We start from the raw sequence: 10609 nt of genomic DNA, 5'->3' as shown, positions 1-10609 counted from the left end.
TGCAGTGTATAAGAAATGCGCTGTACGCCAAATATGGATAGGTATACATCTGATTTTGTATCACGATTGTTAATCACGACTCGATATGATACTTGTATATATTTTGCGACAATTAACGTAAGAAATTGAGCACTATGTACTCGCGTATTTTATATATGCATACAAATGTAAAATCTTTTACGTATAAATTTATGTTAAAAGGCACTTTATTAAAAAAGAAGAAAAGACGAACGTGGTTTTTATCCTCGAGTACTTGTGAGCGCGAAATTTTTGTATAGATAACAAAGTATGGGTACAAATTTTAGTTTTTCATTATTGGTTTAAATTTAAAAAAAATGAAAAAGGATATGTCATTCTGGGGAAGTATAATAGCAATAATATATATTACCTGGTTTTATTTACATTTATTATATAACTTTTTGCATCCAGTTTGATGAGTGCATTGCTAGTAGCTAATTACATGACTCATTCACGATGCATCTTCAATACAGATTATACAAAAAAGTTTAACTTGTAATTCGATGTAGCAATTGTACGAGAGCTGTCTAATCGAGCGCTCACGAGCAACTACCTCGTTTTGTCTCTTCCTTATCTCTTACTCGATCGCAAGATAGCTGTAGTTTATGTAATCCACAGCAACTTTTTTATTGCCTAAAATGTACGTATATAACGCACATGCATGCATGTGCCCCTTCCACGTAAATACAGATATAAACTACTATGTATCCCTTTGCCCTATCGTTAGCTCTAATAGTGTTGCAATTAAAACATAGTTTTATAAAAGAGTAATCATCTGTAATGGAACATAGCTGTAACTTGTGTAACTAATAGTACTCGTGTCTCGTACAGATATCTATTTCGTCGCGTCGAATAAAAGAATTGAATTTATCACACAATGACTAGCCCAACAAAATTGCAAATCCACAAATGTATACATTACGGTCATCTGCTTTATACTTGATAAAAATTTCGATTTTCCGCATGCGTTACTGTACAAAAGTTAACAAAATACACGCTCGCTCTTATCACGCAACCATGATTTACGGAAAACGTCTATTTGTTTCTAAACTGAATAATTTTAGTAGAACAAAATTTCATGGTGCAGTGGATAAAGATCTAGAACTCCTGCTTCTGAACCAATACGTGCCAGCTAACAGTACGGTACAACAAAATCCGATTAGAAAACGCAATTTCCAATGATGCTTGGAAGATCGTAGCACGTTGATCACTTTTATGGTCTGCTCCTCGGTATCTCTTGCACTGCTGGAATTCTCAATTACAAAATTTGCCATCTCTGCTTTCTTCTCCAAGGACATTTGCGCAGCTATTCTTAATTTTGCTTTAGCTTCTGTAAATCCAGTGCGTTCCATTAATCGTTGAAGCTGAAGGTCCTCTTCGCTGGAAGTGATAAATCACAGAGGATGATTTACAGGCAATTAAAAGAGCTAAAATTCCTTACATATATTCTCCCAATTGAAGGAGAAAACAATACAATATTTTAGCTAAAACACCATACCACCGACAAAATATTAATTTTAAGTATTATGTAAAGTAATACTATTAAAGTTGATCTTTAATACTATTTCATTGGTGAGCATACTACGTGAAATCCATACATACCATGTTACAACTATAATTTTGTGCAGGTAATTCAACATGTGCCCTGTTTCGAAAAGTAACGGCAAATCCATGACTATGAACGAATGACCTTGCAAAAAGTATTTGATAATCTGCCAGTATATCTCTTTATATATCGCGGGATGCGTGATGGCATTAAGTTTCTTTCTCTTTTCGACATCATTGAATATCAAATCTCCAAGTTTTGCTCTGTCCAATTGTTTGGTGTCCAAAAACACATCCGGACCAAACTCCTTCTGTATTTTATGCCAAGCTGGTTTTCCTGGCTCGACAACTGGATACACACATACAAACATAGTTATCCATAAGTTTGTTAATTTTTCATATATAAAGAATATTCATCGCTATAAATGCAAAATGCCACGAATTTCTGGACAAATGCTTTATCTGTTTCAGGCGTTACTTATCAAAATGTCAAATTTGCGATACTTAAATACCGTACAATTAAACTTGATATTTGCCTTTATTATGCAACTGTAGTTTACAGTATCGAATGGATTTTATGCCGAAGAAGGAAAACAATCTAATAAAGTTTCGAAGCAAATGTAGTTTAGAAGAAAAATAACATAAGGAATATAAGTGTCGTTTGAAAATAATACAAAGTGTCATTTAAATTTAAAGTTTGCATCCTAACCTTTTCGGGCAATTATATCAGCATCTACAACTGGGATGCCGTGTTCCCGAAAGACAGCAGCAACCGTGCTTTTACCGGTGGCGATACCACCAGTCAATCCAACTAAATACATTTCGAAAGCGTGCAATTTTTACACGACGAAATATCGATGAACCAATCAACTGAATCAACTACACATAATCACCAGAATCACCTTGTGATTATGGTGATGTAACTGATGTCAGCATTATTCATATCAAGAATCAAGCAGCCCGGAATCCGGAACGTCCGCCGTCCGCCGTCCGGAATCCAGAATCCAGATTCCAGATTATCCGGAATCTCACCTCTCACCTCTCACCTCACCGGATTGCCCCGCCCGGTCTGGATGCTCTGCGTGCCGCGTGCCGCGCGCGCGCGCGCTTTGAAGACACTGGGTGACTGGGTGCGTTCAGCCGATACTCCGCTAGCCTAGCAATCGTGAGCAGTCGCTCGTTTTCGCTCGTTTTCGCTCGTTTCCTCTCCTTTGACCCAATGGATTAAAAAGAGAGGAAACAAGCGCTCGCTTCTATCCAGCCAAATTTTTCCGTAGCAAATGGTAGCAAAGCGCTCGCTGCTTACGTGCGCTAGGCTAGCGGAGTATCGGCTGAACGCACCCATTGAAGACTACTGAAGACTGTTTCTATGTGAACTTTTACCTAAAGTCCTAAAGGCAAAAACCAGCAAAAATGTAGCTGCCAAGGTGTGAATTCTCCCCAATTCTCCCTTATGTCTATGGGCACTGCCAAATGCTAATGAGCAGGAGTTCATGCCCACGTGTTTGGTTGTTACCCCGAATCCTATATAGATATAATGTCCACGATTTTTTCATTCTCTTTGGAAAAAAAAAAAACGAAAAAATCGTAACCTAACGGAAGAGAACCACAAAATTGTGCACATTGGGAGCGTCCCATTACTCGCATTTGACCTTTGATCTTTGACCACGTTGCGATTGACAGCCCCCGATGCCTGATGGAGTTTCTCCACTGAACCAACCAATCGGATAATTTCATTTTTAATCAGCCAATTGACGACGTGGTCTAGAGGCTCTCTCATAAGTTCCATGTCCAGTCCAGTCCATATGTCGCATTGATGGAAACGTACTTACGTACGGGTTGCGGGATGCGTCATAACCGTTAGTGACTTCGAAACTGTGCCTAATGGTGTTGGGCGTGTGTTTTAGGCCTCAAATTATCAATTATTATCATATTATCACAGTCATAACACAGACGTATTTTTGACATTTTTGACATTATTTTCGTCTTTCTAAATGATATAGCACGATGAAGGGCTGGTTATTCATATTCCCTCTCGTAACCTGTCTTATATGGCATGGTAAGTTTCTTCAATCAATTAATTTTCTGCAAAGTGGACAGTGAAGTCGAATGTTGTGCTGTACGTGCAAGCACGATAGAATTAATACTGTTCATAGATCGAGATACTTGTCTACTTAATAAAATTCCAAAATTTCATATCCATATCTCGTCACATTATATTACATTCCGTTTGTTCGTAAGCCGTACATTTTTTAATCCAAAATCCAAAGGTGTCCACTGCCCATACGTGAATCAAAATAAATTTGACACATTTCACGTATGTATGTACATACATGTTTTGCTTAATTTGTTTAAAATTTAACTCATTGTTTTGTTTCACGGAAGGAACATATATTTATTGTACATATATTTATTATAAAATTATATTATCTATATATATTTTATTGTTATAAAATAATACATGACAGAGTATATTGGAATATAATTGCATGTTTAATTTTAATGAGATATTATCTGGCAGTTGCTGGTCAGAATACGAGTGATTGCCAAATTCCGCTGGTCATCAGGGGATCTTGGTTCTCCTGGGAAAACGGCAGAAATACTCTGACGGAAATAAATGCCAACAGTATGACTGGACGAGGCATATGCGTCAACGTGTTAGAGGAATATCATGTTAATTACACATTTGTATTTCGAGATTCTAACACTCCAATCAAGTATGACAGCTGTTATCATTGCGTGAAACTGATTGTCAGGACAGTAAACGTCTTGGAGAAGCTCGAAGGCAAGTGACACATGCTGGTCTGTGCCAGTTAATTTAAAAAATTATCCATATTATCGTCAACGCAAAAGATATATATATATATATATATATATATATATATATATATAATCTATTACTCTATTAGTATATTTAACAGTCGTGGCATCTTGTTGCAGTGAGCTGTGTGAATTTGCCCAGTGGGATAGAACCTACCGTGGATAACGTTTGTAAAGGTTTAAACGCGAATCAGCAATTGATAACATTATTCTCTGAGAATTACGTGCCTGTGAATTGCAGATCTTCCCTGGAAGGAGTTTGGCAGTTTGCTTATCAAGTAAGACAAGAAAATCACACATGCACTTGTCACTTTATGCACATTAATTATAGACTAAAGATGTATCTCTATATATTATTACTATTTCAGAATCGCTTTAGATTTACAGGAGAATGTAATAATCCAGATGCGCAAATAAAATCCTGTCAGACTGCCGGAACTCAGTTTCTTATAACCAATCAAAAATTTAACATTACTTACAAGAAATGTCCCGGAATGAAAGGAACCTTTGATGGATGTAATTAGACTCCTTTCTTTCCTAATGAGAAATACTTACCTTGTGAACCATGTCTTTGTACACGTTTTGATGTACAACGATTTACAACAAAAGATGTGGATATAAACTTTTTTTTCTTTTTCAGTGGTGGAATACAGCTGCTTGGGCGATTGGTTCGTCGACAAGAATCACTTCTTTGCGGTAGCAAATACGAAGGAGTCGCGGAAGGACGAGAAGTATAGATGCTTCTTAAAGAATCGCGACGACGATTTGTACATCGGTGTTTCAATCACCGCGGAATGTAATACTCTTAAAACCGTGGAAAAGAGCCCGGAACGTTTGCGGGTCACGCCGGTTAAGGCCGAGATAGTTGAGCCTGGTTGCCGATTGCCCGAGGACATGTCTGGAAATTGGATAAACACTGCTAACATTGACGCGGACATTTTCATTAACGAAACGCATATCATCGAAACCTGGTATCCGGACGTGGGACGTTATCGACGAACAATTTACGTTTGTCGCGAACAAAGAGACTCGAGGGTTATGATGGCGAGACTGACCGTTGATGGATGGTATGTTTACCGGACCAAAAGTGTTGTTATACGTTATGAGTGCTTGTGCAGTAATTAAAATGCATTTGCAGCCAAAAAGATTACGTTTGTTTCGATTTCGTGCGACGACATCACAATGTTATCCGATACAGACGTGGAATGGCTGTGATAAAAGACGATTTCCATACAGTGTGTTCTTGGGTCCAGTTTCCCAACAAGGAAGCATGGAAATTTGATCTGTTTTTAGGTAATTACGATGTAAAAAGTTAGATTCTCTCATATTTTCATGACACGCGATATTTCGGTTGAGTTACATTACATCTTAATTTTATTAGCGAAAAATCCCGTTCCGGTACGCTGCCCGATAGCCGGTAAATATATGTTCCACCAAAAAGGAGATGTTCTATTTGAGACTAGGATTCTAGGCGGTGTCACTAAATCTCCGCGACCAAATATTTACTGCAAACAAAATATTTCCGACTTCTCGGTCTGTAATACCGATCAGAAGGAGATCGCCATCGACGAAACGTACTGCTTATCTGTGGATCACTTGGGAAAACCGGTTGACATTTACAGTGAGTTCCATTCACATTTTGTACGTCCAGCTATCGTGTTTCGTGTTTATACAGCTCTATTGACGATAATATTATTTTTAAAGGCGATCCGGATTACGTAATGAAATGTATTGGATATTGGAAGGAAAATTTAAAGTCGTATCTAATAACGTACGACGAATTGGATCCTTTCAGCAAATATCGTTGTTGGGTATATCAGAGGGCCGACTTGAACAGAGTGCTCTTGTCTCAGGCCATCGGCCCATTTTGCGACCTCAAGCAAGACGTGACGAGTAAAAATTATACCGAAGGCGCAGCAGTCGCGCTAGAGTTACAGGTGAGGAGGGACGTCCTTTCGAGTATGATATAAATTAAACAATGTTAGAAGTTGGACGTGTTATGAGACTGCGCTCACCGGTGTGCGTGTGTGATCGTTTTACAGGAATACGAGCGAGAACGCGATCAGTGTCCGATGCATTTTGATGACGGGAGCAATCCTTGGGTGCAAACGGAGAACTATGTCAACGTCTTCCGTTTTGGTAACGCCGGCAACACGAACAGCCACTTTTCGTTCTTGGTCGTCATACCATTGGTAGTGGTACTTTATTTTAAAGAGGTGTAAATAATTCTTTGCACGGGAGTGAAAAACCGTCCATTAATTCTCTCGATGCTGCGATAAAGATTTAAGATAACTATTTAAGAAATATCAGCATATATGAGCTCGTAAGCGATTCTCACACGTATGTTCCGTCCATATTGTAACTATGTGCCTTTAACACTATTCGCATTTAATTTTACGTAAGTAGACAATGCATAATTAGTAAGATATCTTGATATATCGAAAGTCCGTCCACGACGTACGAAGAATCTCTTACATAATATGGGTGCATTCTGCTTCATACGCTTGTTTTATTATATACGTGAATCTAAACATCTATGGACACATAGATCAATTCCAAACAGAATTATTTTAACTGTTTTATATTTAAATTTTTTAAATATCTTTACTGCCTGATAGAAAAATATATTTTAAAATTATATATGTACATGACGAGAACAAAGTAGAATGCACCCAAAGATTTTACTAATGTACGACATTAAGAATATTTTGTATGACTTATAAAACAAGTACTTCTTATATTTTACATTAATAACTTTTTTACATATTTATGATACGATGTTCAGAGAACGACAGAATTTATTTAACCCTTAAACAATTGCATTAAAGTTACACAAATGCAATATTATCTTTCCTCATAGAATCTCTCTTAAAAATCTATTGAAGATTTTTACATTTAGGTTAATTTTTTTCATTTTTTTATAAAACAAAAACAGGAAAGAATACAAAAAGAAAGAAAATCATTTGAAAGTAGGGATTAAAATAATGCCATGATTACGTGTGTAAACTGTGTAAAGTGTTCATACCTTCAGATTAAATTAAGACTAATTGTTTACATTATATATATATACACCTATATAAATAAATTTGTTAAGATACATCGCAGTTTATTTCGTCCAGCTCACTTTAGGTATGTCAAAGTGTTCAGTTAAGCTGTCCAGGTGTCGATTAAATTCCTCCACTCGTTGTTTATGCGTCTTGGAAGCTTTCTGCTTGATCCTCTCGGTTTGCTGCAAATCATTGAGACATTAAGAATTTTGTCAGCGTCAAGAAGTTCTGAAGTCTAATTACTTATTGATGTTATTATAGGTACGAAGTATGTTTAACAGACACCGTATGTACATCCTCACCATTTTCTCTTGCATTTTTTGAAAAGCCAATTCCGCCTTCGTCCGCTTTATTTCCACCTTTTGAGGCTTCTCCTCGATGATCTTCGACACTTCCACCAGCTTCTTCTTCTTTCCTTTTTTATCCTTTTTCCTACAAAAAGAAGGTGTTGCACACGATTTATCTCAATCACTTGCTCCAACAGAAGATAATATTTATTTGTAAAAAATAAATTAATAAATCAATCTGTGATAAACCTAACCTAACCTCACTCGAGAAATATCAAGGGGGCTGAGGTACTCACTTTTTGCTCACTGTCTGCTCGTTCTTCAATTTTAGAGTGCCCTTCGCAACGTGCGCGTACGGATCGTCCTCGACGTTCGTCGCCGGCATTCTAAATTAATCGTATATGATATTAGTCACACGAAAATGTATGTCTGTTCTGTACAATTAGTACGCGTCCCCCGATAGAGATGGATGATGTTTCTCGATAATCTCGATTATTCGAAGAAGCCGATAGTTTTGTTCGATTAATTTTCCTTTCGATTAATCGATGTTCGCCTCGTGACTTTACGAGGTGGCTAACCTGTTTAAAAAAAATGTTCACATAACCTGCATGAAAACGAAAGAATTCTGTAAATGTTGATGGTTGAAAATTTCGAAGACTTGTTCTTGCGTTCATACTTACAATTAGTAATTGCTTTTCTTTTTATACGTAACACAAATGTCGTTTCACGACATTCATAAATACTTTTTATATGTCATAACATCTCTGATTTGATTTGACCATTTCATTAACGTTTATATATTGACATTCATGAAAATATGTATGTGTTTTGTGTATTCTTGCAAATTTTGCGTTATTACATTTCCTAGAAAACAATTGGAATAACTTTGCTTCTGTTTCAGTTCCCCGCTCAAGAGAATGTGGCCTTTGATAGTGAGATCTTTGGGCAAGTTCGGTAAATACATAACACTTCCTATCGTGGGTATTATTGGATTTATCGGATACAATGTGGAGGGATGGATATCGGATCGTTACACACCTTCTACAAAGTCCATCACGCAGCAACGGCAGGAGAGGTTACTGGAAAATATAGATTCCTCGACTACCAAGCAGAAACACAATCCTTTAGAAGTTAATCTTTCACCGTCGTTGTCTAGTTAGGTGTGCGCTCTACCGCTAATTCCAATATGGAGAATAATAATTACAACACTTACAGAAAGTCTGAATAAATCGTTAGCTAATATTATAAAGAGATATTAAGTTTGACATAATAGTTATTTTTTACAAGTTTTGACAATATTTTTTACATAATATATAATGATTGCAGTAAATCAACGATACACACAGACACACAAGCTTTCTTATTATTTATAATATTTATATGAATATTTGTCTCTCAACTTCCGAAGAGTTTGTAGCAGAAGATGGAAATGCATTAATTTTCCACTCCAAATTTGTACACGACAATGTGATTGTATATATCGCCTGGTCGCAATATGCTGTTGGGGAAGTTTTTGTGATTTACAGCGTCAGGATAATTTTGCGTTTCCAAGCAGAAAGCGGCATGTCTGAAGTACCGCGCTCCGTTTTTGCCCGCGATACCAGTTTCGTTCCTCTCGGGTATAGAGTTGGATGTGTAAAGTTGAACGCCCGGTTGATTCGAGTACACCTCCAAGTAACGTCCTGAAGCTGGATGCAATACTTTGGCGACGAAACTAGTTTTCCTGTCATCGTACGGCTCTGGCAAGCAGAAGTTATAGTCGTAACCGCCGCCCGGTACTTTGTCGATGACATCACCGAGGATCGTCGGGGTCCTGAGATCCATTACGCTGTTATCAACCGACCTAATCTCGCCGGTAGGAATACTCCCGGAGTCCGTGACAGTCCAGCGATCAGCGTTCAGCGTAAACACATGCTTATATAGTTCTGCCGCATTTGTAGCCTAAAAAATTTAAGAATAATGATCCATAATAGTTTTTTATCCCAGTCGATCGATTAGTTCGAGCAAGTAGCAAAGTAATCATTATGCTCGAGATACAATTACAATAGAATTACAGTTAAATCTATCACTGTTTTCCTGTATTACAAGCGCAACTGTAATTCTTGAGATAAATATCTCTATCTCAAAAAACGATCCACGTTCATCGGCACTGTCTTTTCTAATTTGTTCCTTCTTTCAATGTTCAATACGGAACGTGTCGCATTAGAGATTAGAAGATGAGATTAGAGAGAGATGTTCCTTTTGTCTCTCTCTTTCTCTCGGAGAGTGAGAGTGAAACAATATACGTACGTGTCCAGCGAGATTGAAGTAGCTGTGATTCGTCAAATTAATCGGCGTCGCTCTTCCGGACTTGGCTTTCATCTTTACGCGGAGTTCTCCATCGTCGCTCAGTTGAAAGCTGACTGTCGCAGTTACCGATCCTGGATAGCCCTCGTCGCCATCCGGACTGACCAAAGTCATCACCACGCGATTGCCAACAATTGTGGCGTTCCACACTTTGAAGCTCCAACCGTGAGTACCACCGTGGAGGCTGTCCTCACCTATATTCTTCGACACATTGTAACGTTGGCCGTTCACGACAAAAGTTGCTTTGCCAATCCGATTTGCGACTCGTCCGACGGTGGCACCGAAATATGGATTACTCGGCGATTCATATCCTGAAATATGATTAATAAATGCTTTATTTAACTTTGTCTTTCACAATCAAAGCGATATTATTCCTCAGAATAACTTTGATTTGTAGCTTTATGAATTTCTGTGCATAAAACTATCTTTTGTGTAAAAGATATTAACTATTATAAAATTACAGAAATTCATGGAAAATTACAATATTTCATGGTTTAAATTTAAAACATTGTTGATACTTCAAATTAATATATTTTTACGTTGTAA

General features: G+C 37.5%; 5 protein-coding genes across 7 annotated transcripts in view; 2 read left to right on the top strand and 3 right to left on the bottom strand.

Annotated features, from left to right (window-relative positions):
* Positions 1-366: 366 nt before the first annotated feature.
* On the bottom strand, positions 367-2459 carry LOC112453649 (dephospho-CoA kinase). The gene is made up of 3 exons (XM_025014511.1): positions 2273-2459; positions 1621-1912; positions 367-1398 (listed from the first exon to the last, which is right to left on the bottom strand). Exons 1-3 carry the CDS (start codon positions 2382-2384, stop codon positions 1095-1097), a joined length of 708 nt encoding a protein of 235 aa, XP_024870279.1. The 5' UTR covers positions 2385-2459; the 3' UTR covers positions 367-1094.
* A 944-nt stretch (positions 2460-3403) lies between these two features.
* On the top strand, positions 3404-7482 carry LOC112453642. Its single transcript, XM_025014500.1, has 9 exons — positions 3404-3622; positions 4085-4348; positions 4504-4661; positions 4752-4899; positions 5024-5450; positions 5522-5676; positions 5765-6004; positions 6088-6320; positions 6426-7482. Exons 1-9 carry the CDS (start codon positions 3571-3573, stop codon positions 6603-6605), a joined length of 1857 nt encoding a protein of 618 aa, XP_024870268.1. The 5' UTR covers positions 3404-3570; the 3' UTR covers positions 6606-7482.
* Positions 7388-8204, bottom strand: LOC112453643 (protein FAM32A). The gene is made up of 3 exons (XM_025014501.1): positions 8014-8204; positions 7733-7862; positions 7388-7612 (listed from the first exon to the last, which is right to left on the bottom strand). Exons 1-3 carry the CDS (start codon positions 8100-8102, stop codon positions 7490-7492), a joined length of 342 nt encoding a protein of 113 aa, XP_024870269.1. The 5' UTR covers positions 8103-8204; the 3' UTR covers positions 7388-7489.
* Positions 8205-8290: 86 nt separating this feature from the next.
* LOC112453644 (small integral membrane protein 12) lies at positions 8291-8970 on the top strand. 3 transcript variants are annotated; one of them, XM_025014504.1, is made up of 2 exons: positions 8291-8344; positions 8619-8970. In XM_025014504.1, exon 2 carries the CDS (start codon positions 8635-8637, stop codon positions 8875-8877), a length of 243 nt encoding a protein of 80 aa, XP_024870272.1. In that variant the 5' UTR covers positions 8291-8344; positions 8619-8634; the 3' UTR covers positions 8878-8970. The 3 variants fall into 3 exon arrangements, with proteins under 3 accessions (XP_024870272.1, XP_024870270.1, XP_024870271.1); XM_025014502.1 differs by having other exon boundaries at positions 8299-8402; XM_025014503.1 differs by lacking the exon at positions 8291-8344 and adding an exon at positions 8410-8536.
* A 59-nt stretch (positions 8971-9029) lies between these two features.
* The window catches only part of LOC112453634 (aldose 1-epimerase-like), a 3241-nt gene continuing 1661 nt past the window's right edge, over positions 9030-10609 (bottom strand). Inside the window, exons 2-3 of the mRNA XM_025014486.1 lie at positions 10007-10411; positions 9030-9658 (exon numbers count right to left, since the gene is read on the bottom strand). Coding sequence (XP_024870254.1) covers positions 9152-9658; positions 10007-10411 — 912 coding nt within the window. The 3' untranslated portion in view covers positions 9030-9151. The remainder of the gene's footprint in view (positions 9659-10006; positions 10412-10609) is intronic.

The sequence above is a fragment of the Temnothorax curvispinosus genome, unplaced genomic scaffold (assembly GCF_003070985.1).
Source record: "Temnothorax curvispinosus isolate PA1 unplaced genomic scaffold, ASM307098v1 QBEX01004550.1, whole genome shotgun sequence".
Classification (NCBI taxonomy): Eukaryota; Metazoa; Arthropoda; class Insecta; order Hymenoptera; family Formicidae; genus Temnothorax; species Temnothorax curvispinosus.
This window is presented reverse-complemented; position numbering and strand designations above follow the sequence as displayed.

Excerpts from the sequence above, each read along its gene's own strand:
- LOC112453649 (XM_025014511.1), bottom strand. The coding sequence starts at position 2,384 with ATGTATTTAGTTGGATTGACTGGTGGTATCGCCACCGGTAAAAGCACG. Across the intron at positions 1,913-2,272 it reads TGATATAATTGCCCGAAAAG|TTGTCGAGCCAGGAAAACCA; the intron begins GTTAGGATGCAA and ends GTGTGTATCCAG. Across the intron at positions 1,399-1,620 it reads AAAATTATAGTTGTAACATG|CGAAGAGGACCTTCAGCTTC; the intron begins GTATGTATGGAT and ends TATCACTTCCAG.
- LOC112453642 (XM_025014500.1), top strand. The coding sequence starts at position 3,571 with ATGAAGGGCTGGTTATTCATATTCCCTCTCGTAACCTGTCTTATATGG. Across the intron at positions 3,623-4,084 it reads AACCTGTCTTATATGGCATG|TTGCTGGTCAGAATACGAGT; the intron begins GTAAGTTTCTTC and ends ATTATCTGGCAG. Across the intron at positions 4,349-4,503 it reads CGTCTTGGAGAAGCTCGAAG|TGAGCTGTGTGAATTTGCCC; the intron begins GCAAGTGACACA and ends ATCTTGTTGCAG.
- LOC112453643 (XM_025014501.1), bottom strand. The coding sequence starts at position 8,102 with ATGCCGGCGACGAACGTCGAGGACGATCCGTACGCGCACGTTGCGAAG. Across the intron at positions 7,863-8,013 it reads GAGCAGACAGTGAGCAAAAA|GAAAAAGGATAAAAAAGGAA; the intron begins GTGAGTACCTCA and ends TTCTTTTTGTAG. Across the intron at positions 7,613-7,732 it reads AAAAAATGCAAGAGAAAATG|CAAACCGAGAGGATCAAGCA; the intron begins GTGAGGATGTAC and ends AATGATTTGCAG.
- LOC112453644 (XM_025014504.1), top strand. The coding sequence starts at position 8,635 with ATGTGGCCTTTGATAGTGAGATCTTTGGGCAAGTTCGGTAAATACATA.